The sequence below is a fragment of the Heptranchias perlo genome, chromosome 6, assembly GCF_035084215.1.
Source record: "Heptranchias perlo isolate sHepPer1 chromosome 6, sHepPer1.hap1, whole genome shotgun sequence".
NCBI classification, from domain to species: Eukaryota; Metazoa; Chordata; class Chondrichthyes; order Hexanchiformes; family Hexanchidae; genus Heptranchias; species Heptranchias perlo.
The window spans coordinates 42177078-42201450 of NC_090330.1; the positions used below are offsets into that span (position 1 = coordinate 42177078).

A 24373-nucleotide genomic window follows, 5' to 3' on the forward strand; every position below is an offset into this window, starting at 1 on the left:
AGAGTGGAAATTAGGAAAAAAATTTTCACCCATTGGGTGGTGGGGGTCTGGAACTCACTGCCTGAGAGGGTGGTAGAGGCAGAAACCCTCAACTCATTTAAAAAAAAATACTTGGACGTGCACCTGAAGAATCACGACCTGCAGGGCTATGGACCAAATGCGGGAAAGTGGGATAAGGCTGGGTGGCTCATTTCTTAGCCGGCGCGGACACGATGGGTCGAATGGCCGCCTTCTGTGCCGTAAATTTTCTATGATGATTCTATAAAGTCTGAAAATGCGCACCGAAGGTCCCAGCTTGAATTGGGCTGTTGCTTTTTGCATGAAATTTTTGCCAAGCTCTATAAATATGTCTGCCAAAATGTCTGGAATAAGTGCTCTTTATTACATATGATATTCAAGAAGCTGAGGAGAACATGTATACTTTTGCATAATGCTGCCTGGCTGAAAATATGGGTTTCAAGAAGGTTTTGGTGGATAGAGAAGCAAGGGAAGGGTTTAGGCAGTGAGTTCCAGAGGGTAGGGCCAAAACAGCTGATGGCTCTGAATCCAATGGTAGAGCGAGGAATGTTTAGTTTTTTAGTTGAGAGTCTCGTGCTTAATGGCATGAGGCAAACTATTTCTTCCAGTGCTGCTTGTCTAGAGCAAAATGTTTGACTCCATCGTATGTTGTTTCCATGATGGCAAAATCCTTTTCGATTGTCCTGCAATAGGTCATTCTTTGTCCACCGTGCCTTCTCTTTCCTCCATGTGGAATCCAGTGTAAGGCGTGCCTTGTGTTTCCGCCACAGGGTAGCCTGATGACCTGACTGAACTGTCTCTGTCTGATTATTGCGTCCATAGTCAGCTGACCAGTGCAGTGTAATACTTCCTCATTGGTTACACAATCTCTGCAATGAACTACAAAAATTCTTCTTAAACTAAACTTGTGGAATGTTTTCAATTTCCTGTTGTGCACTTACACCACTTGCCACGTTTCCAAGGCGTACAGTAGTGTTGGGAGGACATTCGCTTCGCACAATCTCATCTTAGTGTGTAGATGTATCTTCTTACTTTTCCAGATGTTTCACAAATGAGAAAGTGATTCACTGGCTTTGCTAATTCTTGCCTTCATTTCTTTAGTGAGCTGGCCGTTAGCAGATATACTTCCAAGATAGACAAAGTCATTGACTCTTTTGTACTCTTCTCCATCAATCACATGTCCGCCAGTGTTGACAGCATTCTCTCCTGTTTCCATGATCTTAGTTTTCTGCGTACTGATATGAAGTCCTACGACTCCGACTGCTATGCTGGCAGAACTATAACTCCGATGAGGGCCATCCAAGCCAGACGGGTTAAAGGGTCGGGGCCAGACGAAAGGCAGTCTCCTGGTTCTCCTGGTAGGGAGTTGCAAGTCAGGCTAACAATCTATCCAAGTAAAATGCTTTCTGGTACAGAAACAACTAAGAGACAAGTCTGTTATAGATTTGCAAATACAAACGTCAAGTGTGGAGAACCATGATCTGCTGAATGTAAGATATAATAATAATAATGGTCAATTAGGAAATCCAGCTGAAATTGTGATGCTGGAGAATCAAAGTTGCGAGGATGTTCTTCACTGGAAACGGGATAAATTTACAGCTAAGGTTGAGACAAGAATTGGGTGTTAGAACAAGGAGGTGGAATGTATAAAAGACCAGAATCGCTGGCCTGAAAGTAAAAGGATGAGATCTAAGGCTGGAGAAGGCAGCAGAAGTAGGGTGGAGAGATGCTGTCGAGGGATTTGATGACCAGGATGAAGATTTTAAATTTAATCCTTGGGGACTGGGAGCTAATGTAGGTCAGCAAGGATAGGGGTGATAGGTGACAGAGACTTAGTGCAAGATAGGATGCAATTAGCTGTGTTTTGGACTGGTTGAAGTTTATGGAGGTTGAGGATGAGAGGCCAGCTATGAGAAAATTAGAGAAATCAACTCTGGAGGTGATAAAGGCATGGATATGGTTTCAACGATGGCAAGGCTGAGGTAGGGGTCATGGGTGGGCGATGTTGCGGGTGTGAAAATAAAGAGTCTTGGTAGTTAAATGAATGTGGTTTCTCAGAAGCTCCTCATGAGGTTGAACAGGCACCACGGTTTGGTGTGCTCTAGTTCAAATTGAACAAATGGATAAGGAAGGTGATGTGGTCATTGGTGAGAGGAGTTAGCGACAGGGGCAAAAATTATGTCAAGTTGGAGGAAACTGACATATCCATGGCTTGATGTTGGACAGACAGTGTCTTGTCTGGCGCAAAAACAAAACAGGAAAGGTGGCTCAACCGTGGCTTGCAAAAGAAATTAGGGATAGTATTAGATCCAAAGAGGAGGCATATTAAAATTGCCAGAAAAAGCGGCAAGCCTGAGGATTGAGAGTAGTTCAGAATTCAGCAAAGGAGGACAAAGAGATTGATCAAGAGGCGAAAAACAGTATGAGAGTAAACTAGCAGGGAACATAAAAACTGACTGTAAAAGCTTCTATAAATATGTCAAGAGAAAAAGAATAGTGAAGACAAATGTAGGTCCCTTATAGTCAAAAATGGGGAAATTATAATGGGGAACAAAGAAATGGCAGAATAATTAAACACATACTTTGGTTCTGTCTTTACAAAAGGAGAACACAAATAAACTGCCAGAAATGTTAGGGAACCAAGGGTCCAGTGAGAGGGAGAAACTGAAGGAAACCAGTATTAGTAAAAATATAGTGCTAGGGAAATTAATGGGGCTAAAGGCTGACAAATCCACAGGGCCTGATACTCTACATCCCAGAGTACTAAAGGAAGTGGCCCTGGAAATAGTGGATGCATTGGTGATCATCTTCAAAATTCTATAGACTCTGGAACAGTTCCTACAGATTGGAGGGTGGCAAATGTAACCCCACTATTTAAAAAAGGAGGGAGAGAAAAAACAGGGAATTACAGACGAGTTAGCCTAACATCAGTAGTGGGGAAAATGCTGGAGTCTATTATAAAAGATGTGATAACAAAACACTTGGAGGGCATTAACGGGATTGGACAAAGTCAGCATGGGTTTATGAAAGGGAAATCATGCTTAACAAATCTACTGGAGTTTTTTGAGGATGTAACTAGTAAAACCGATAGGAGAGAACCAGTAGATGTGGTGTATTGGATTTTCAGAAGGCTTTTGATAAGGTCCCACACAAGAGGTTAGTGTGCAAAATTAAAGCACATGGGATTGGGGGGAATATACTGGCATGGACTGAGAATTGATTGACAGACAGGAAACAGAGAGTAGGAACAAACGGGTCTTTTTCCGGGTGGCAGGCAGTGACTAGTGGGGTACCACAGGGATCAATACTTGGGCCCCAGTTATTCACAATACATATCAATGATTTGGATGAGGGAACTAAATGTAACATTTCCAAGTTTGCAGATGACACAAAGCTGGGGTGGAATGTGAGCTGTGAGAAGGATGCAAAGAGGCTCCAATATGATTTAGACAAGTTGGGTGAGTGGGCAAGAACATGGCAGATGCAGTATAACGTGGATAAATGTGAGGTTATCCACTTTGGTTGTAAAAACAGAAAGGCAGATTATTATGGTGATGGATTGGGAAGAGGTGAGGTGCAACGAGACCTGGGTGTCCTTGTACACCAGTCGCTGAAAGCGAGCATTAAGGTGCAGCAAGCAGTTAGGAAGGCGAATGGTATGTTGGCCTTCATTACAAAAGGATTTGAGTACAGGAGCAGGGATGTCTTACTGCAGTTATACAGGGCCTTGGTGAGACCACATCTGGAATATTGTGTGCAGTTTTGGTTTCCTTATCTGAGGAAGGATGTCCTTGCCATGGAGGGAGTGCAACGAAGGTTTATCAGACTGATTCCTGGGATGGCAGGACTGATGTATGAGGCGAGATTGGGTCAACTAGGCCTATATTTACTAGAGTTTAGAAGAATGAGAGGTGATCTCATCGAAACATATAAAATTCTAACAGGACTAGACAGACTAGATGCAGGAAAGATGTTCCCGATGGCTGGGGAGTCCAGAACCAGAGGTCACAGTCTCGGGATATGGGGTATGCCATTTAGAACAGAGATGAGGAGTAATTTCTTCTCTGAGGGTGGTGAACCTGTGGAATTCTCTACCACAGAAGGCAGTGAAGGCCAAGTCATCAGATGTATTCAAGAAGGAGATAGATATATTTCTTAATGCTAAAGGGATCAAGGGATATGGGGGAAAAAGCGGGAACAGGGTACTGAGTTAGACAATCAGCCATGATCGTTTTGAATGGCAGTGCAGGCCTGAAGGCCTGAATGGCCCACTCTTGCTCCTATTTTCTATGTTTCTATGTAAGCTCAAATGGGTCTTCCCACTCACTTGTCTTAGTGAATCTGGCACATTCACTTTGGGTTGCTGCTAGCTGCACAAGATTTGTGATTTAGGAACCTATGGCCCTGGCATCCCACTAAGCCAATATAGATATATACTTCATAACAATATGTATTTAGCCTAAACCTCAGAAGATAACCCACAATTGCACCAGCGTGAATTGTTGCACTTCCGACGCCAGCCATCCTTGTGGCTGGCTCAGTGAGTGAAATTGCCAGTTTTGTGCTATTAATGATGCAGTTATACTGTAGCTATCTGTCTGAGACTAGTAGCTGCAGTAACAGATGTAGCCAGGCGGTACCTTGTGTGTACTGTTTTGTTCGAATGGCATTTCTTTTCCCCTAGAGTGAGCTCTGTTCATGTGTGCTTACATACAAACACAGACTCGTCTCCTAACGTTTCAAATTTAAATGTTTAGAAAACACAAGCGAGAGCATCTGCACCACTTCAACATTTAAATCAACATCTGGCATAAAAAGTGCATGGGGATCCGAGTGACGCCAAACCTAAACAGGATGAGACTACTTGCTCAAGGGGTGGGGAAGAGGGGGTCTCACCACTGAACTCCAGATGCTCAAGTTACAATAAAAACATGTCCTTAGTGTCAATTCTTTCCTGTGGGCCAAACCCACTTAGAATTAGGTTGATGCTGTCCAACCTCATTTCAAATAGAAACCTTGCAGCCAACAGAGAAAGGAGGCTGTCACCCCATCTATCCGGATGGATGGATTAAGACTAGTGAAAGGACAGTGTGCTAACCCACTGCACAATCCAGACCCCAACTCAGCAAAAATGTATTGTGGCTAGAATTTGCTATCCTTTGATCACGTGACCCCTTTTAGCTAAACTTGTCAAATACGCCTTATTTAACAAAACATCTGCTCTACCATAGGAAGTTGCATTCAATGTTTTATTGAACAAAACAAATAGCTGTGGAATGCCACGCAGAGCTTATCTTTGTGAGGAATTGGTTAACTTTGTAGAAAAAATATTTCCATGCATAATGGTTGTTTATAAAATGCCTGCACATGGATTCTGATAGGGCATGATTTTAGCCCGGGGTGGGGGGTTTCCCGTAAGGACGTTTTTTTTTGCCGGTTTCCCGCCCGACAGGCCAGCCTGATTGACAGGCTGGTCTCAATCGGACGGGAGAAGAGGAAGGAAGAGAACAAGATCAAGTAAGCGTTAGATGGGAGGGGCTTGGAGAGGCGGGGGTCACGGGGGGGTCAGTCATCGGGTCATCATGGGGTCGGAGATCGTGGGGGTGGGGTTTGGAGATCGTTGGGGGGGGCGTCACTGCAGGTAGGTTTAAACTGAGACCCTATCTTTTCAAGTGAATGTAAAAAAAAACCATGGCCCTTTTTTTTAAGCAGAAGAACAGGGAGTTCTGTGGTGTCCTGGCCAACTTTCATCCCTCAACTAACCCCACCAAAGCAGATTAACTGGTCATTCACTTCATTATTGTTTGTGGGACCTTTCTGTTTCTACCTATATCACTACACTTCAAAAGCAAATCCTTGGCTGTAAAATGCTTGGGACAATCTGAGGATGTGAAGGTTAAAATGAATTTTTTTTAATAAACCTCCACTATTGGTGCAGTGTGGCTGCAGTATGTACGATCAACAGGAAGCACTGCAGCAATTCACTAAAGTTACTTCAACATCACTGTCCTCTAAGAGGATGGTTTATACTTATGATTAGATGTTCTATCTATTTCTCAAATGTTCATGTCAAGCATTCATAGATTTATTAAGCTCACAGTACTTAAATCATACACTTAAAAGATAGTACTTACAACCGCACCTGATGCTTGGGGACTCCGATGCGTTAACAGTTCTGAGCTCAGTATTTCAGGCAATCAAACCCTTACAGATCCAAATACTCATTACAGTCTGCCACTTTTTATACATTTCTCTCGCCCTGACTACGTGACAATTCACACCTTTCTGCATTTCATGATTGTATCAAAAGTTAAAATACAACTCCATATAAGGAGAATCTAAGTGGACCTGTGCCTTTACAATAACTTCAGTTGATAAGCTGGTTTCTTTACTAACAAGCCCTTTTTCCGTTGGGCTAATGAGATCAGTATAACTACCTTTCCTTGTTTTCTTATTAATTTTGCTCTTGTTACATATAATTGGTATCCCACCAAATCTTTAAAAGTATGTCTTTGATTCTGTACCATTTGGCACCAGCTAATTCTCCCATTCTACAGAAACTCCAATTTAAAAAGATGATAATTACCCTGTTTTCCTTTTGTAAGATCAACTTTTGTCCTTGCACCAATTATCAGTGATTATTGCTCCCCGAAACGTAGGAACCAGCAATGACACATCTTTAATCAAGTTCCCTCATTAAGCAGGTGCTTACATTGTACTGAAACTGGCCATTGCTGTAATGTCAGTCTCAGTTCAAAAGTTCAGTGGTCACTACTTTAAAATTGAATCATATTTCCCTACTTAACAAAGGCTAACATTAACTACTACAATATAAAGAAAAATCAATAGCAGTGTTATATTAGTGGACATCAAGTTAATCCGATTAACCCTTATGGCCCAGCCCCATGACCTCGACCACAACAGCTGCAACATCATGAGAACCCCATCACATCCAAGGCACAATCCATCCTGACTTGGACATACACCATCAATGCTTCATTGTCATTGGGTCAGTAGCCTTGAATTCCCTACCTAAAATAATGGATGCACCATCACCACAAGAACTGCAGGAGTTCAAGGAGAAGCCCCACCAGCACCTTCTTGGGGCAACTAGGAATGTGGCCTTGACAGTGTCGCCCACATTCTGAGAACAAAACAGATGCAAGGCGTTCTATTAAAGTAGTTCAGATGTTTTAAATTGACTATGACACATGAAATGATATAGTGCATCTAGATTAATAATCATTGTGTCGTAGTGTGCGGAAAAGTGTTTCACATTGCACTTGAACCTGATTGGCTCAAATAACCACTATCTTTTAAGTAGCCATACTGATTCACTCAAATATAGACGGTTAGTAAAAACTTGACAGTCACAAACTAGTAACCCTTAGAAACCCAATCAATGAAATCAATGATAGCTTGTATTTATATAGCACCTTTAATATAGCAAATGTTCCAAGGTGTTTTATATTGGATGGGACAGAAAATAAATAATATAAATAAAGGAACACACATTGAGGCACGATGGGAAATTTCAAATGACTGATAACTTATATGAAAACATGGGTTTTGAAAACATTTTTAAAAGTGACGATAGTGTTAGGCGGTTTGAGGGAGGAAGTTCTAGCAAGTAGGGCTGAGACAGCTGAAAGCTTTGTCATCAATAGTGGGGTAAAGGGAGGGCGAAACAAAAAAAAGGCCAGTGTCGGAGGTCTGAAGGGTATAGGTGGGGACATATGGCTGGAGGAGGTTACAGAGGTAGAGCAGAGTGAGTCAATGGAGGGATTTGAAGATGAGGATTTTTAAATTTGTGTTGGGGACAGGGATGAGCAGAACTCAGTACATGACAGGACAACTGATTTTTGGATAAATTTGATTTTATGGACGATGGAGGCTAACGAGGACACTGGAGAAATCAAGTATAAATGTGAGAAAAATGTGGATAAGGGTTTCAGCGGTGGTGATGCTGAGGTCGGGCTGGAGATAGGCATAGTTGTAGAGACGAAGTAGTGAACTTGATAATGAACATGATTGGATAGATAAGAGTGGATCCAAGCTTTTGCTATGTTCAACATTTATCTACCCAATTGTAGCCAGACCTTTTCCAGATATGGGTCCTCTTCCTGCCCCATACTGTTACTTCTGGAGTCCCGTAAGGATCTATCCTTGGCTGCCTCCTCTTCCACATCTATATGCTGCCCCTTGGCGGCATCGTCTGAAGACATGGAGTCAGGTTCCACATGTACACTGATGACGCCCAGCTCTACCTGGCCACCACCCACCTTGACCCCTCCACTGCATCGGTATTGTCAGACTGCTTGTCTGTCATCCAGTCCTGGAGGAGTACCAATTTCCTCCAGTTAAACATTGGGAAGACCGAAGCCATCGTCTTTGGCCCCTGCCACAAACTCCTTAACCTTGCTACCGATTCCATCCCCCTTTCCGGCCACTGTCCCAGGTTGCACCCAGATCGTCGCAACCTCGCCGTCCTGTTTGACCCTGAGCTGAGCTTCTGAGTCCATATCCTTTCCATCAGAAAGACCGCTTATTTCCACTTCCATAACATCGGCCACATTCACCCCTACCTCAGTCCTTTGGCTGCTGAAACCCTCATCTGTACTTGTATCACCTCGACTCGACTATTCCAATGCCCTTGTGGTTGGCCTCCCATCCTTCACCCTCCATAAACTATAGTTCATCCAAAATTCTGCTACCCATATCCTATCTCAAAACTCGCTCACCTAACAACCCTGTGCTCACTAACCTACTTCGGCTCCCACTCCCCCAATGCCTCAAATTTAAAAATCTCATCCTTTTGTTTAAATCTTTTCATGATCTCATCCCTCCATATCTCTGTTCCAGCCTTTGGACGCTCCGAGAACTCTGCATTCCTACACCCTGGTGTCTTGTGCATCCTCGACTCCTTCCATGTACTGTTGGCGGCTGCGGCTGCGTCTGCAATTATTTAGGCTTAAGGTCTGCAATTCTACCCCTAAACATCTCCATAGCCCTCTCCTCCTTAAAAACCTTCCCACAAACCCAACATTTTGACCAAACTTTTAGTTACCCCTCCTAATATCACTTTCTCTGGCTCGGCATCCGTTTTAGTCTGATGACGCTTCTGTGGCCTGCCTTGGGACATTTTTCTACCAAAGGTGCTATATAAATTCACGTTATTGAATAGGATGTGGAATTTGAAGCTCAGCTTTGGGTCAAATGGGTCTAGTTTGGCCTAGGTAATGAAGGGATTGGAGTCACTGGCAAGGGAGCAAAGTTAGGAGCTGAAGACTGTGGCTTTGGTCTTTCCAGCGTTCAGTTGGAGGAAATTTTATCTCTGCCATCACTTGAGGCCAGACAGGCACTCTTCATGCATAGTTATGGCTGAGGGAAATGATGAGCGTTCAAGCTAGAATCACTCATTTTATTTTTCAAAGTTACCAATCAGGAACCAGCAACTGCCATGCACTGAACCAATCACAATGCTCAAACAATGTTTTCAAGCTGCTTTTGCAGCGATTTTTTTTTTCCTCCTCAAGCAGTTCAATATCTACAGCTAAAAATAACATTTATGTAACATAAAAACTCAACAGTCTCCCTGATGCAGTTTCATCAAGCACTATATATTAATCGGGGAGTGGAAGAGCAGGCCCTAGATAGGAGGAAGGAAGAATAAACTGTTAAGTGCCTGCATTATATCGTGCAAATTGGACCAATCCACCAACAATTGTGCAAGGAACTGAGAATAAGAGATTTTGTGAAAGGAAGAACAAAGTTCTTGTGCAAATTTACTAAATGGTTGGTTAATAGTTTATTACATTTATATTTATATGGCCTGTATCATTCAGTATTAGTGCCATGAATACTGACCCAGATTTCGCTGTCAAAATAACGGTGAGGCTAATGGCGCTCGCCATTATTTATGTGCAAATGGTACAGCAACTTCAGTTGAGGAGTAGATGCATGTTTAAACACGAATATCCAAAAGTTGCTGTCCGAGATGCGCCGCTCTGCCGTTAGCTTTGCAAAAATGGCATTTTGCTGTCTGCCTCACCATTGAAATGCATTGGGTGGCATGAAGTTGCTGTATTTGCACGGTAGATACGAACTAAACTTGCCACAGAAAGTTAAGCCTTGTCCATTCCAGTCTAAGTAACTTTTAATGACATGATAAGTGTTAATGACTGCCAATCAACCTCTCTGGCACTGAAAATTACCTTTTAGAAGCGCGGAGTATCAGTCCTTCAGGTTTTGAATGTTGTTGGAGATTTTAAAAATGTAAATTTTTAATAAAATGTTTGCCTTTCCTTTCTGTCTCTCTAAATCCAATCTTTCTTTCCCTCTCTCGTTCTTTCTGTATCTGATTTGACATTCAATTCACCCACTCTAATTTACACTTTCTTCTCAGTCCTTGCGCTGTTAATTTCACAAGCCTTAAATCTGATCGGTTAAGGAGATGCACAGTTGCTCGCCCTGTTTACTCAAGTCCCAGATGTCCTGTTCCCCTCGCTGCGACGTTATCTGCTCGCACTTCCAGCAACCTGAAACGCAAAAAAATTAAAAACCTAAATGCACAAGGGCAAGTCTAACTAACGGCAGGAGCCATTAGATGCTCTGCTACAGGAAAATCTGGGCCAATATTTTTACATTGCCAGTTGTGTTATATTGTTTCATATAAATATAAATGCCCGAACAGATTATAGTTAATCACAAATTTCACCTAAAGTCAAAATTTTGTTTAGTCCCTTTGCTGCTCATGTTATCTTCATTCAGTTGGGTTAACAGAAGTAACTAAAAAAAATAAGGATTAAAATCTAATTCCTAAAATGTACCGTTTCATGCAATAGTCAAAAGTCTCTTCTTCCTTACTGCAGCTTTACTTGGTTTAGAAGTGCCACTTGCCCTAGACTTTAGTTGCATTTTTCATTAAACTGTGTGAGATACAAACACCTGATGGAAATCCTTTCAGAAAAGCACTTGCCACGTAGCTTCGATTATCAATTCCATAAGAGAAGACATGGTGTCATAAATTAAAAGGGCCAGTTGCATAATTTTAAAGCGATTTTAAAATCGTAACGTTGCTGTGCCAGTATGCTTAGGAAGATTTCTGTATGTAGATTATGAAATACAAGTTTTACAATGTGATTTGTCAACATTAATACTCTTCAATTCTGGAGTATAATTTTTTTGTTTCTTTTTTCAGCTGTTTGGGGAAACTTTGTCAGCATGAGGTAATGTACAGATTACAACTTTTTTTCCTATAAACTTCTGTCGAACACTTTTGTTTGTCTTGGTAGTGTTAAATCTGGCAGATGCCAGGTGCTGTAAATTTTAACTTGGAACATTTACAGGGCATTTCTCTGTGAAGTGAAATTGTTGACTTTGGTTATTATGTTTGGCACTGCAGTGGTTTTAATTTTGGCCTGCGATGAGATGTCCAATTTCTCTCTCAGTCTTCAAGCACCTTGTGAATTATGCTTAAAGATCAAGGGTGGCAAGCAAGCCAAAATCAATTAATCAAGTTTACATGTTCTTTTGATTACAATACAAAATGATGAAAATAACTAACAGAAGTGAGCTTCGGTTTTGATTTCAAATAAATAAAATCCCTAGTGTTTGTGTCATACATAATTTGTCAGTCTGATATTGTATTCTCTGTCTTCCAAGAATAAAAGCATCAATAGTTAAATGTTCCCTAATAAGTTGTTGCTCTGAGTACGAGAAGAAATGGTTTGCATCACTGAACCTGTTCTGTGATAAGCTAATGGAAAGTGTACTTGCTTGCAGCAGGATGAGCTAATTTTGCCCTATGCATTAGCATTCCAGGATAGGCACATGGATGGGCAGTGGTACCCAATTTACTTAGAAACTCCTAATACTCATTATCTATTATTAATCAATTAAGAATGATGTGTGTTCAGTGTTTGAATATGTGGACAGCAGTGCGTAAAGTGAGTTACCTGCTTCCTTCTGATACCCCACCCTTAATATCACAGAACTACTTTTTTAAAAAAACAGCTATGCATATGCAATTCTCAATGACTCAGGTAGCATCTGTACAACCTCATTTACTTTGCAGTGCTGGTGCTGCAATTGAGGCTGCCATTGGCAGTGGTCTTATATGCACAAAGTGAACACAAAATGCTTTGATTAGAGAAATAATCTCATGAGTACTGTGAAAGGGTTACAGATCAAATTGTTAATACCTTCTGTTGGATAGATGAGGCAGTATCACTTAGTGAACGAAACAGTAAGGGTATTTTACAGACATGATGTTGTAACACAGATTTGGGGCATGATTTTAATAAAATGGCAGGGGCGGGGGGGGCGTCAATGGGCGTGCGGCAAACCCAAAAAATAAATCCTTATCATTCCCCATGCGATCGTGACTTAATTGATGGCCCTTAACTTGGCTTCCGGGTTTGGCGTCCGAAAGCTGCACAGTGCGTGGACTGCGCACCCACATGACCTGATGATGTCAGCTGGAGTGTGTGTATCAATGGCTTTTTGCTGGACAAAGGAGCAAGCAAGCATAATGGAGCAGCCAGCTCCATGATTTAGAGACGCTTCACTTGAGGTGCTGCTGGCCGGGGTGAGGAGAAGGGAAAAATTCTACTCGGCAGACAGGAGGAAGTGCCCTGCCTCTGCCACCAAGAAGGCCTGGCTTGAGGTGGCAGAGGAGGTCACCAGCAGGAGCAACATCTCTCACACTTGGGCCCAGCGCAGGAAGTGCTTCAGTGGCCTAACTAGGTCAGCAAAAGTGAGTACACTTATTGATTCCCCTTCCATCTGTGATGCATATCACACCCCCTCCTCACATTCATAGAAACATAGAAAATAGGAGCAGGAGTAGGCCATTCGGCCCTTCGAGCCTGCTCTGCCATTCAATATGATCATGGCTGATCCTCTATCTCAATACCATATTCCCGCTCTCTCCCCATACCGCTTGATGCCTTTTGTGTCTAGAAATCTATTGAGCTCCTTCTTAAATATATTCAGTGACTTGGCCTCCACAGCCTTCTGTGGTAGAGAATTCCAAAGGTTCGCCATCCTCTGAGTGAAGAAATTTCTCCTCATCTCAGTCCTAAATGTCCTACCTCGTATCCTGAGACTGTGACCCCTCGTTCTGGACACCCCAGCCAGGGGAAACATCCTCCCTGCATCCAGTCTGTCTAGCCCTGTCATAATTTTATATGTTTCAATGAGATTCCCCTCTCATTCCTCTAAACTCAAGTGAATACAGGCAGAGTCGACCCAATCTCTCCTCATACAACAGTCCTGCCATCCCAGGAATCAGTCTGGTGAACCTGTGCTGCACTCCCTCTGTGGCAAGTGTATGCTTTCTTAGGTAAGCACACAGTATCCCTGGTGTGGTCTTACCAAGGCCCTGTATAATTGCAGTTAACACATCCTTGCTCCTGTACTCAAATCCTGTTGCAATGAAGGCCAGCATACCATTTGCCTTCCTAACTGCGTGCTGCACCTGCATGTTTGCTTTCAGCGACAGGTGTACAAGGACACCCGGGTCCCTTTGTACATCAACATTTCCCAATCTGTCACTATTTAAGTAATACTCTGCCTTTCTGTTTTACCTCCCGAAGTGGATAACTTCACATTTATCCACATTATACTGCATCTGCCAAGTATTTGCCCACTCACTCAACTTGTCTAAATTGCCTTGAAGCCTCTTTGCATCCTCCTCACAATTCATAATCCCACCTAGTTTTGTGTCCTCAGCAAACTTGGAAATATTACATTTGGTTCCCTCATCCAAATCATTGATATATATTGTGAATAGCTGGGGCCCAAGCACTGATCCTGCGGAACCCCACTAGTCACTGCCTGCCACCCCGAAAAAGACCCATTTATTCCTTCACTCTGTTCCCTGTCCGTTGACCAATTTTCAATCCACGCCAGTATATTACCCCCAATCCCATGTGCTTTAATTTTGCACACTAACCTCTTATGTGGGACTTTATCAAAGGCCTTCTAAAAATCCAAATAAACTACATCCACTGGTTCTCCCTTATCTATTCTACCAGTTACATCCTCAAAAAGCTCCAGTAGATTTGTCAAACATGATTTCCCTTTCATAAATCCATGTTGACTTTGTTTAATCCCGTTGATATTTTCTAAATGTCCTGTTATCACATCCGTTATAATAGACTCTAGCATTTTCCCTACTACTGATTTTGGGCTAACCGGTCTGTAGTTCCCTGTTTTCTCTCTCCCTTTTTTAAATAGTGGGGTACATTTGCCACCCTCCAATCTGCAGGAACTGTTCCATAATCTATAGAATTTTGGAAGATGACAACTAATGCATCCACTATTTCCATGGCTACCTCTTTTAATACTCTGGGATGCAGATTATCAGGCCCTGGGGAATTATTGGCTTTCAGTCCCATTAATTTCTCCAGCACTTTTTTTACTAATACTAATTTTCTTTAATTCCTCCTTCTCACTAGTCCCTTGGTTCCCTAGCATTTCTGGGAAGTTATTTGTGTCCTCTTCCGTGAAGACAGAACCAAAGTATTTGTTTAATTGCTCTGCCATTTCCTTGTTCCCCATTATAAATTCTCCCATTTCTGACTGTAAGGGACCTACGTTTGTCTTCACGAATCTTTTTCTTTTTACATACTTGTAGAAGCTTTTACAGTCCACTTTTATGTTCCTTGCAAGTTTACTCTCATACTCTATTTTTCCCCTCTTAATCAATCTCTTGGTCCGTTTTTGCTGAATTCTAAACTGCTTCCAATCCTCAGGCTTGCTACTTTTTCTGGCAACTTTATATGACTCCTCTTTGGATCTAATACTATCCTTAATTTCTTTTGTTAGCCATGGTTGGGCCACTTTTCCTTTTTGTGTTTGTGTGCCAGAAAGGAATGTATAATTGTTGCAATTCATGCATTCGTTCCTTAAATGTTAACCATTGCCTGCCCACCGTCATGCCTTTTAATGAAGCTTCCCAATCTATCATAGTCAACTCACTCCTCATACCTTCATAGTTTCCTTTGTTTAGATTTAGGACCCTAGTTTCAGATTGCACTACTTCACTTTCCATCTTGATGAAGAATTCTATCATGTTATGGTCACTCTTCCCTAAAGGACCCCGCACAACAAGATTATTAATTAACCCCTTCTCATTGCATAATACCCAATCTAGGATAGCCTGTTCCCTGGCTGGCTCCTCAACATACTGGTCTAAAAAAACATCTCGTACACACTCCAGGAATTCATCCTCTGCATTATTATTGCTAATTTGGTTTGGCCAGTCTATATGTAGATTAAAGTCATCCATGATTACTGTATTACCCTTGTTACATGCATCTCTAATTTCCTGTTTGATGCCATCCCCTACATTACCACTATTATTTGGAGGCCTATAGACAACTCCCACAAGTGTTTTCTGCCCCTTAGTGCTCCTTAACTCCACCCAGACTGATTCTATATCTTGATTTTCTGAGCCAATATCCTTTCTCACTATTGCTTTGATTTCATCCTTTACTAACAACGCCACCCCACCTCCTTATTTAGTTTAAAGCCCTATCTACCTCCCTAGTTATTCGATTCGCTAGAACTCTGGTCCCAGCATGGTTCAGGTGTAATCCGTCCCAACAGAACAGCTCTCTCTTTCCCCAGTACGGTGCCAGTGCCCCACAAATCGAGACCCACTTCTCCCACACCAATCTTTGAGCCACGCATTCATCTCCCTGATCCTATTGACCCTATGCAAATTTGCTCATGGCTCAGGTAATAATCCAGAGAATATTACCTTTGTGGTTCTGCTTTTTAATTTTGTCCCTAGCTGCTCAAACTCTCTCAGCAGAACCTTTTTCTTAGTCCTACCTATGTCGTTGGTACCAACGTGGACCACGATAACTGGATCCTCCCCCTCCCACTCCAAGTTCTTCTCCAGCCCGGAGGAGATGTCCTTAACCCCGGCATCAGGTAGGCAACATAGCCTTCGGGACTCATGCCCCTGGCTGCAGATAACAGTGTCTATCCCCCTAACTATACTGTCGCCTACTACATACATCTTCCTTTTTACTCCCCCCACTTGAACGGCTTCCTGTACCACGGTGCCATGGTCAGTATGCTCTTCCTCTTCACAGTCCCCGCACTTGTCCACAACGGTTGCAAGAACCTCAAATCTATTGGACAAGCGCAGGGACTGAGGCTCCTGCAATACTACCTCCTGGATCCCTGTACCTGCCTCACTCGCAGTCACACCCTCCTGTCCCTGACCATATGTCAATTCTAAAGTATTTAATCTAAGGGGTGTGGCTGCCTCCTGGAGCAAAAGATCCAGGTAGCTTTCTCCCTCCCTAATGTCTTGAAATGTCCGCAGCTTGGACTCCAGCTCCTCAACTCGGAGCCGAAGTTCCTCGAGCTGCAGACACTTACTGCAGATGTAGTCGCCCTGGACAAAAATGTCCTCAAGCTCCCACATGTTGCAGCAGCAATAGATCTCCTGTTCTCCGATTATTTTATTTACTTAATTAATTAATTTAGTGTTAATCAAATTATTTACCTTGTTTAATTTATTAGATTAATTAAATTAAGTTTAGTTTTTAAAATTTAGTCATATGCTATATATTAACTTAAAACTAAGCCCACAATCACTACTAATCACTTACCTGTCTCACCTGTGACGTCACACTGCAGTTTTCTCTTGTTGCAGGTCTGCTGCTGCTTTTATCTCAGTTCTCGGTCTGCTGCTGCTCAGGTCCGCTGTCGCTCTGCGGAAAAAGTTTGGAAAAGCAAGGCAACGCAGCACTTCCTTTACCCACTTCACCGAGCTCCCACACTTACCAAACTCTCAAGTTGATCACTCCATACCCGCTGCACTCAGTGCCGGTTGCACTCACAGGCCTCTGTATTTCTACTGGTTTTTTTTATTCGTTCATGGGATGTGGGCGTCGCTGGCAAGCCGGCATTTATTGCCCATCCCTAATTGCCCTTGAGAAGGTGGTGGTGAGCCGCCTTCTTGAACCGCTGCAGTCCGTGTGGTGAAGGTTCTCCCACAGTGCTGTTAGGAAGGGAGTTCCAGGATTTTGACCCAGCAACGATGAAGGAATGGTGATATATTTCCAAGTCGGGATGGTGTGTGACTTGGAGGGGAACATGCAGGTGGTGGTGTTCCCATGTACCTGCTGCTCCTGTCCTTCTAGGTGGTAGAGGTTGCGGGTTTGGGAGGTGCTGTCGAAGAATCCTTGGCGAGTTGCTGCAGTGCATCCTATGGATGGTTTCTGCCCTGCCAAGCCTGCTCCATCACATCACTCCTCGCACCCACTTAACATTCATCATCAACTTACCTTCACTTCCTCACCTTCCCATTTGTGAACCCACACTACCACACACCCCATTCCTCATCCATTGTGATGACTCTGTCCGATAGTCACCCTCTAATGCATCTCTTTCATGGTCAGCCTGACCCCAAAGCAATGCATTCACTGGCTGACCACTTCACCATCACTCACTCACATGTCTGTACTTCCTCCCTTTGTAGGAGAAGAGAGCGCAAAATGCACGGGAGAGGGCGAGGACTGGAGGGGGACCACAACAAATAGTGTCCTCACAGAGGCAGTGGAGGAGGCCTTGCAGATCAGCCGGACGCTGGAATGCCTGGCTGTTGGGGATGCTGAGACTGGCACCCTACAAACACCTGGTGACACAATTTTAACATTCATTACACACAACATGAATTGATGTTATTAATGATTGGCATGTTGAACACCTCCATATGCTCATCGCAACATTACACATGATGATTCTTAATAATGCCTTCTGTTCTCTGTTAAAGGCGTTGAAGGTAGTAAGGTAGGTTGAGAAAGTGGTTAAAAAAGCACTTGGGATCCTGGGCTTTATAAATCGAGGCATAGAGTACAAAAACAAGGAACTCATGATGAGCCTTTATACAACACTGGTTCGGGCACAACTGGAGTATTGCGCCCAGTTCTGGGCACCGCATTTTAGGAAAGATGTGAAAGCCTTAGAAAGGGTTCCAAAAAGATTTATTAGAATGATTCCAGGGATGAGGGACTTTAGTTACGTGGATAGACAGGAGAAGCTGGAGTTGTTCTCCTTGGAACAGAGAAAATTGCGAGAAGATTTGATAGAGGTATTCAAAATCATGAAGGGTCTAGACAGATTAGGTAGAGAGAAAGTGTTCCCAAGGGTCAAGAACCAGACGACATAGATTTAAGGTGATTGGCAAAAGATCCAAAGGTGACATGAGGAAAAATGTTTTCACACAGCCAGTGGTTAGGATCTGGAATGCACTGCCGGAAGGGGTGGTGGAGACAGATTCAATCATGGCTTTCAAAAGGGAACTGGATAAGTACTTGAAAGGAAATAATTTGCAGGGAAATGGGGATAGGGTGTGGGAGTGGGACTAATTGAATTGCTCTTGCATAGAGCCGGCACGGACTTGAGGGGCCGAATGGCCTCCTTCCGTGCTGTAACCTTTCTATGATTCTTTCAGGTTCTTCAGCAACCGAAGCAATGGGAGAGGGCGATTCCTCAGAGGAGCTCCCAGCCTCTGAGGGCGCACCGTCACATCTTAGCGAGCCATCCACCAGCGCAGATACTCACACCTCGGTGGGTCCTAGTAATCAGTTAGTTGGGTTGGCACCTGGTGAGTCACCACACACAAGTGAGCACGAGCAGACACTGGTGGCAGGGGCAGCTGTGGAGACTCCCCGTCGGTGGGTGCACTGCTCTCCAAGTTGTGCTCAGCTGGACACAGATGCTGAACCCGGGGGGCCATCCTTTAAAAGGAGAATGATCGAGGAACAGCAGCACATTTGCAAGGTACTGGAACAGGTGCCACGCACTCTCCACAATAGCGCAGAGGATGGAGGAGTCCACCTCCTGCATTAGTGGATAGGTAGCGCTGGTAAGTGCGGGAAAGTCTGCGATGGAGAGAAGGCTAGCCTCCATTAAGCCTCAAGCACAGCTCACAAATGAATCCATTCAGGCCCTGACAACGGCCGTGCGAAACAACAGGGTGAACAACATTCTGCCGCCTTAAACAGGCAGACGAACTTTACAAGTGGGCTTCCAAGGCGTCACACATGCCCTCCAAACTGTTCTCCAGCAGGGTGGTAGGAGTGATGTGGGCCTGGCCCAGGAGGGGGATGATGGCGAAAGGGCACATGGAAGTGGGGACACCATTCAAAGTGCTCCCACGTCTCACCCATTGCCCCCCCCTCAACCAGTAACCCACGATGCTGCCTCCTCTCCAGGTGGCCGGGTTGGCCCTTGCATAGGTGCAGGTGGAGCAGTCTTTGGCTCCAAAACTCCGAGGGCGTAGGCCAAAAGCATCTCAACAGTCAGGGCATCAACATGAGCAATCTGCTGCTACCTCTGCTGCAGCCACAGTGGGTGCGGCACGTAGAAGTAGTAGGAAGCAAAAGGCTAAGGTGTGGTGATCACAAAGGGTATGCACAAGGATGTCTGACAAACTGTCATGTTTTTCATTTATATTTGATTTATGTTAACTTCACGTTAAATGTTAGCATTCTCACCACTACAGCCCCGTCTTGACCATTCTTGAGTGCCTTTTGTGATAGTGCCCTTTCATGTGCTTCGTCATGAACGGCAAGACTTGATGCTACCCAGTGGGTGCATTTACAGTCGGTGTATGTTTTTTTTTATTCGTTCACTGGATGTGGGCATCGCTGGCGAGGCCAGCATTTATTGCCCATCCCTAATTGCCCTCGAGAAGGTGGTGGTGAGCCGCCTTCTTGAACTGCTGCAGTCCGTGTGGTGACGGTTCTCCCACAGTGCTGTTAGGAAGGGAGTTCCAGGATTTTGACCCAGCGACAATGAAGGAACGGCGATATATTTCCAAGTCGGGATGGTGTGTGACTTGGAGGGGAACGTGCAGGTGGTGTTGTTCCCATGCGCCTGCTGCTCTTGTCCTTCTAGGTGGTAGAGGTCGCGGGTTTGGGAGGTGCTGTCGAAGAATCCTTGGCGAGTTGCTGCAGTGCATCCTGTGGATGGTACACACTGCAGCCACAGTGCGCCGGTGGTGAAGGGAGTGAATGTTTAGTGTGGTGGATGGGGTGCCAATCAAGCGGGCTGCTTTATCTTGGATGGTGTCGAGCTTCTTGAGTGTTGTTGGAGCTGCACTCATCCAAGCAAGTGGAGAGTATTCCATCACACTCCTGACTTGTGCCTTGTAGATGGTGGAAAGGCTTTGGGGAGTCAGGAGGTGAGTCACTCGCCGCAGAATACCCAGCCTCTGACCTGCTCTTGTAGCCACAGTATTTATATGGCTGGTCCAGTTAAGTTTCTGGTCAATGGTGACCCCCAGGATATTGATGGTGGGGGATTCGGTGATGGTAATGCCGTTGAATGTCAGGGGGAGGTGGTTAGACTCTCTCTTGTTGGAGATGGTCATTGCCTGGCACTTATCTGGCGCGAATGTTACTTGCCACTTATGAGCCCAAGCCTGGATGTTGTCCAGGTCTTGCTGCATGCGGGCTCGGACTGCTTCATTATTTGAGGAGTTGCGAATGGAACTGAACACTGTGCAGTCATCAGCGAACATCCCCATTTCTGACCTTATGATGGAGGGAAGGTCATTGATGAAGCAGCTGAAGATGGTTGGGCCTAGGACACTGCCCTGAGGAACTCCTGCAGCAATGTCCTGGGCTGAGATGATTGGCCTCCAACAACCACTACCATCTTCCTTTGTGCTAGTTATGACTCCAGCCACTGGAGAGTTTTCCCCCTGATTCCCATTGACTTCAATTTTACTAGGGCTCCTTGGTGCCACACTCGGTCAAATGCTGCCTTGATGTCAAGGGCAGTCACTCTCACCTCACCTCTGGAATTCAGCTCTTTTGTCCATGTTTGGACCAAGGCTGTAATGAGGTCGGGAGCCGAGTGGTCCTGGCGGAACCCAAACTGAGCATCGGTAAGCAGGTTATTGGTGAGTAAGTGCCTCTTGATAGCACTGTCGACGACACCTTCCATCACTTTGCTGATGATTGAGAGTAGACTGATGGGGCGGTAATTGGCCGGATTGGATTTGTCCTGCTTTTTGTGGACAGGACATACCTGGGCAATTTTCCACATTGTCGGGTAGATGCCAGTGTTGTAGCTGTACTGGAATAGCTTGGCTCGAGGCGCAGCTAGTTCTGGAGCACAAGTCTTCAGCACTACAGCTGGGATGTTGTTGGGGCCCATAGCCTTTGCTGTATCCAGTGCACTCAGCCGTTTCTTGATATCACGTGGAGTGAATCGAATTGGCCGAAGACTGGCTTCTGTGATGGTGGGGATATCGGGAGGAGGCCGAGATGGATCATCCACTCGGCACTTCTGGCTGAAGATGGTTGCAAACGCTTCAGCCTTGTCTTTTGCACTCATGTGCTGGACTCTGCCATCATTGAGGATGGGGATGTTTGCAGAGCCTCCTCCTCCCATTAGTTGTTTAATTGTCCACCACCATTCACGACTGGATGTGGCAGGACTGCAGAGCTTTGATCTGATCCGTTGGTTGTGGAATCGCTTAGCTCTGTCTATAGCATGTTGCTTCCGCTGTTTAGCATGCATGTAGTCCTGAGTTGTAGCTTCACCAGGTTGGCACTTCATTTTTAGGTACGCCTGGTGCTGCTCCTGGCATGCTCTTCTACACTCCCCATTGAACCAGGGTTGATCCCCTGGCTTGTTGGTAATGGTAGAGTGAGGAATATGCCGGGCCATGAGGTTACAGATGTGTAGTTGGAGGACTGTTTTGTGCGGGGAAGGTGCTGGTGTTGCCGCGGCTCTTTCCAGGTGGTCTGAGGACTGGACTATCCTCACTTTTCAGATGTCCTTATGAGAATCGTTCAAATATAAGTGACTCTCTGTCCTCACGAGCAGCCAGGTGAGCCGCTGCTCTGCCAATAGGTTCCTCCTCATCCTCAATGTTGATGGCAGATGTGGATGCTGGATGCTGGATGAGGACATGGGGCTTCATCAACCGGTAATCCTCTCTGTTGCACCATGTTGTGCAGGACACAATGGACGACTATAATTCTCCCCACTCTCGCTGGTGCGTATTGAAGTCTCCCTCGGACCGATCCAGACACCAAAATCACATCTTCAGCTATCCTATCGCATATTCAGTGACAGACCTGGTGGCGATGTGACTGTTGTTGTATCAACGCCGTGTCTCTCTGATGGGGTTTTTCACAGGTGTCATGAGTCACGTGTGCAGGGGGTATCCCTTGTCTCAGAGGAACCTGCCCTTAAAGCTGTTCAGTGCGTGGAAGAGGGGCGGGATGTTGGATTCCCACAGAATGAATGAATCATGGCAGCTGCCAGGGAATCTCTCACACACGTGAAGAAATCTTTTGCGGTGGTCACAAACGAGCTGCGCATTGATGGAGTGATATTCCTTTCTGTTGATGAACAGTCCTGACAATCGATTGCACCCTATACCCATGGGAAGCCAGCCAGAGTGGAAACGCACTGCCCTCTTCGTCTGGCTGAGGTCGTCCATGGGGAAGTTGACGTAGTGGGACGCCCTGTGAAACAAACCGTCGGTGACCTGTCTTATGCACTTGTGGGCGATGTCACCAGTGGCGCCCTGGAAGGATCCGGAGGCGAAGAAGTTGAGGGCAGTGGTCACTTTAACTGCCACGGGCAATGCAATGTCACCAGGCCCAGCTGGGAGCAGCTTTGCATGAAGGAGGGCGCAGATATCTGCGACCACTTGGTGACTCACTCTCAGCCTTCGTATGCACAGCTGCTCAGAGAGGTCCAGGAAGCTCAGCATCGGCCTGTAGACCCTTTCAAGAGGGTAGTGCCTCCTGCGACGTCGGGCCCTCTGTTGTTCCCCTCTCTGCTCTTGTGCAGGTTCCTGTAGCGCACCTCTGTGTTGTGGAGCTGCAACTGGCGGAAGTGCAGGCCGTGCCTGGAAAGGATGGTGATGTTCCTCCTCCTCGGATGTACTGATGAATGCAGCCATTGCGCCCCCCCATCCTGATGTTGTCAGTTTGAGGGGATCCAAAAAGTAGGTAAATGTGTGTAAACAGAACAATTCTGAGTGTGAACCAAGAATTTTCAATCTAAACACAGAGAACTCCCAGCCTAAAGTTTGTCTGCGAGAACTGAGTGCCCTGCTGCAATTCACCTTTTACCCCCATCTGTCAAACAGGGATTTAAATGGCCAAATGATTGCCGGCTGCAACCTGCCTAGTTTCTCATGGCGTGCTTCACACAGCACGGGAAACATGTTGAGGCAGCGTTGAAATTGTTTCCCAGCATGAATAACGAGATTAATGATGATTTCAACATGTTTAAGTACTTTAATTCCTGTTTTAAGTATCGTAAAGCCGGCAGGACTTCAGGGTTCCTGAATCGCTTGCGCACCCAGATGGTTCTGGGTCATACGCGTTTTTCGGCAGGTTGAAGCCAGGATTCCTTTCCGCTCCAGAAATCCCCGATTTTGTTTGCCCAACACACCCAGACTTTGAAGTTAAAATTGTGCCCATGGTCTCAGACCAATAAAGTACCCAAGAGATCCAGTGTGCTGCCTGGCCAGTTTTAAGAAGGTGAAATTATATTGTACTTGGTGCAAAGTCAAATTGGTGTGAGACTGCATTCTGGAAAAGGTCCTGTATCTTCCGAATTCGGTACACTTGAGAGTCCATTGCTGACCTGATTCCTGGGTTATACTGCAACTTGTTTTAGCCTCAAAACCACTTTGCGTTGACATGAAGGTGACAGTAGAAGTATGCCTTTAAATTAAAACTGGTTATAAAATGGTAAACATGTCAAGAGAGAGTTTTTATTTCACCAGCATCTTCCAATTCTGCAAAAAAAGTAATCACAGTTAAAAAATATCACTGCTAAGGAGTTGGAATATATACAGATTACAGTTAATTTTTTTTGAAGTATTTACATATTTTTCTCCTCCCTTTTGCACAGGTCATTGCAAGAAGAGGGAGAACAAAAGATTGAGAGGAAAATAGAAGAGGTTAGTCAACTGGATTTTAATCTTCTTCCTTTTCTGTTATCTTAGAAGTGACAAGGAGAAGAAAATATTGTTCAGATGATACCATAATGACCAAAGAGAGCCTGGTAATTAGTTTTCTGCATTTGTTTGAGTCTTCTGAAGACCCAATTTTTAAAAATTTGTTCTTGGAATGTGGGTGGTGTTCGAAAGTGCCATTTATTGCCCATCCCCAGTTGCCTTGAGGATTTTAAGATCAACCACGTAGTGTGGAACTGGAGTCACATGTAGGCCAGACCAGGTAGGGGTGACAGGTTCCCTTCCCTATTCGGCATTAGCAAACCAGTTGGGTTTTTATGACAGTCTGGCAGCTTTCATAGTCATTTTTCTGGTGTTAACCTGCAAATT

At 44.6% G+C, this 24373-nt stretch overlaps 1 protein-coding gene across 2 annotated transcripts in view; it reads left to right on the forward strand.

Annotated features, from left to right (window-relative positions):
* Positions 1–24373, forward strand: part of uxs1 (UDP-glucuronate decarboxylase 1) — a 108791-nt gene that overhangs the window by 23613 nt on the left and 60805 nt on the right. The window contains exons 2-3 of one of the 2 annotated variants that reach the window (XM_067986186.1): positions 11219–11246; positions 23941–23989. In XM_067986186.1, coding sequence (XP_067842287.1) covers positions 11219–11246; positions 23941–23989 — 77 coding nt within the window. Of the gene's footprint in view, positions 1–11218; positions 11247–23940; positions 23990–24034; positions 24094–24373 lie in introns of those variants that run through there. The other variant, XM_067986187.1, reaches the window with a different exon arrangement.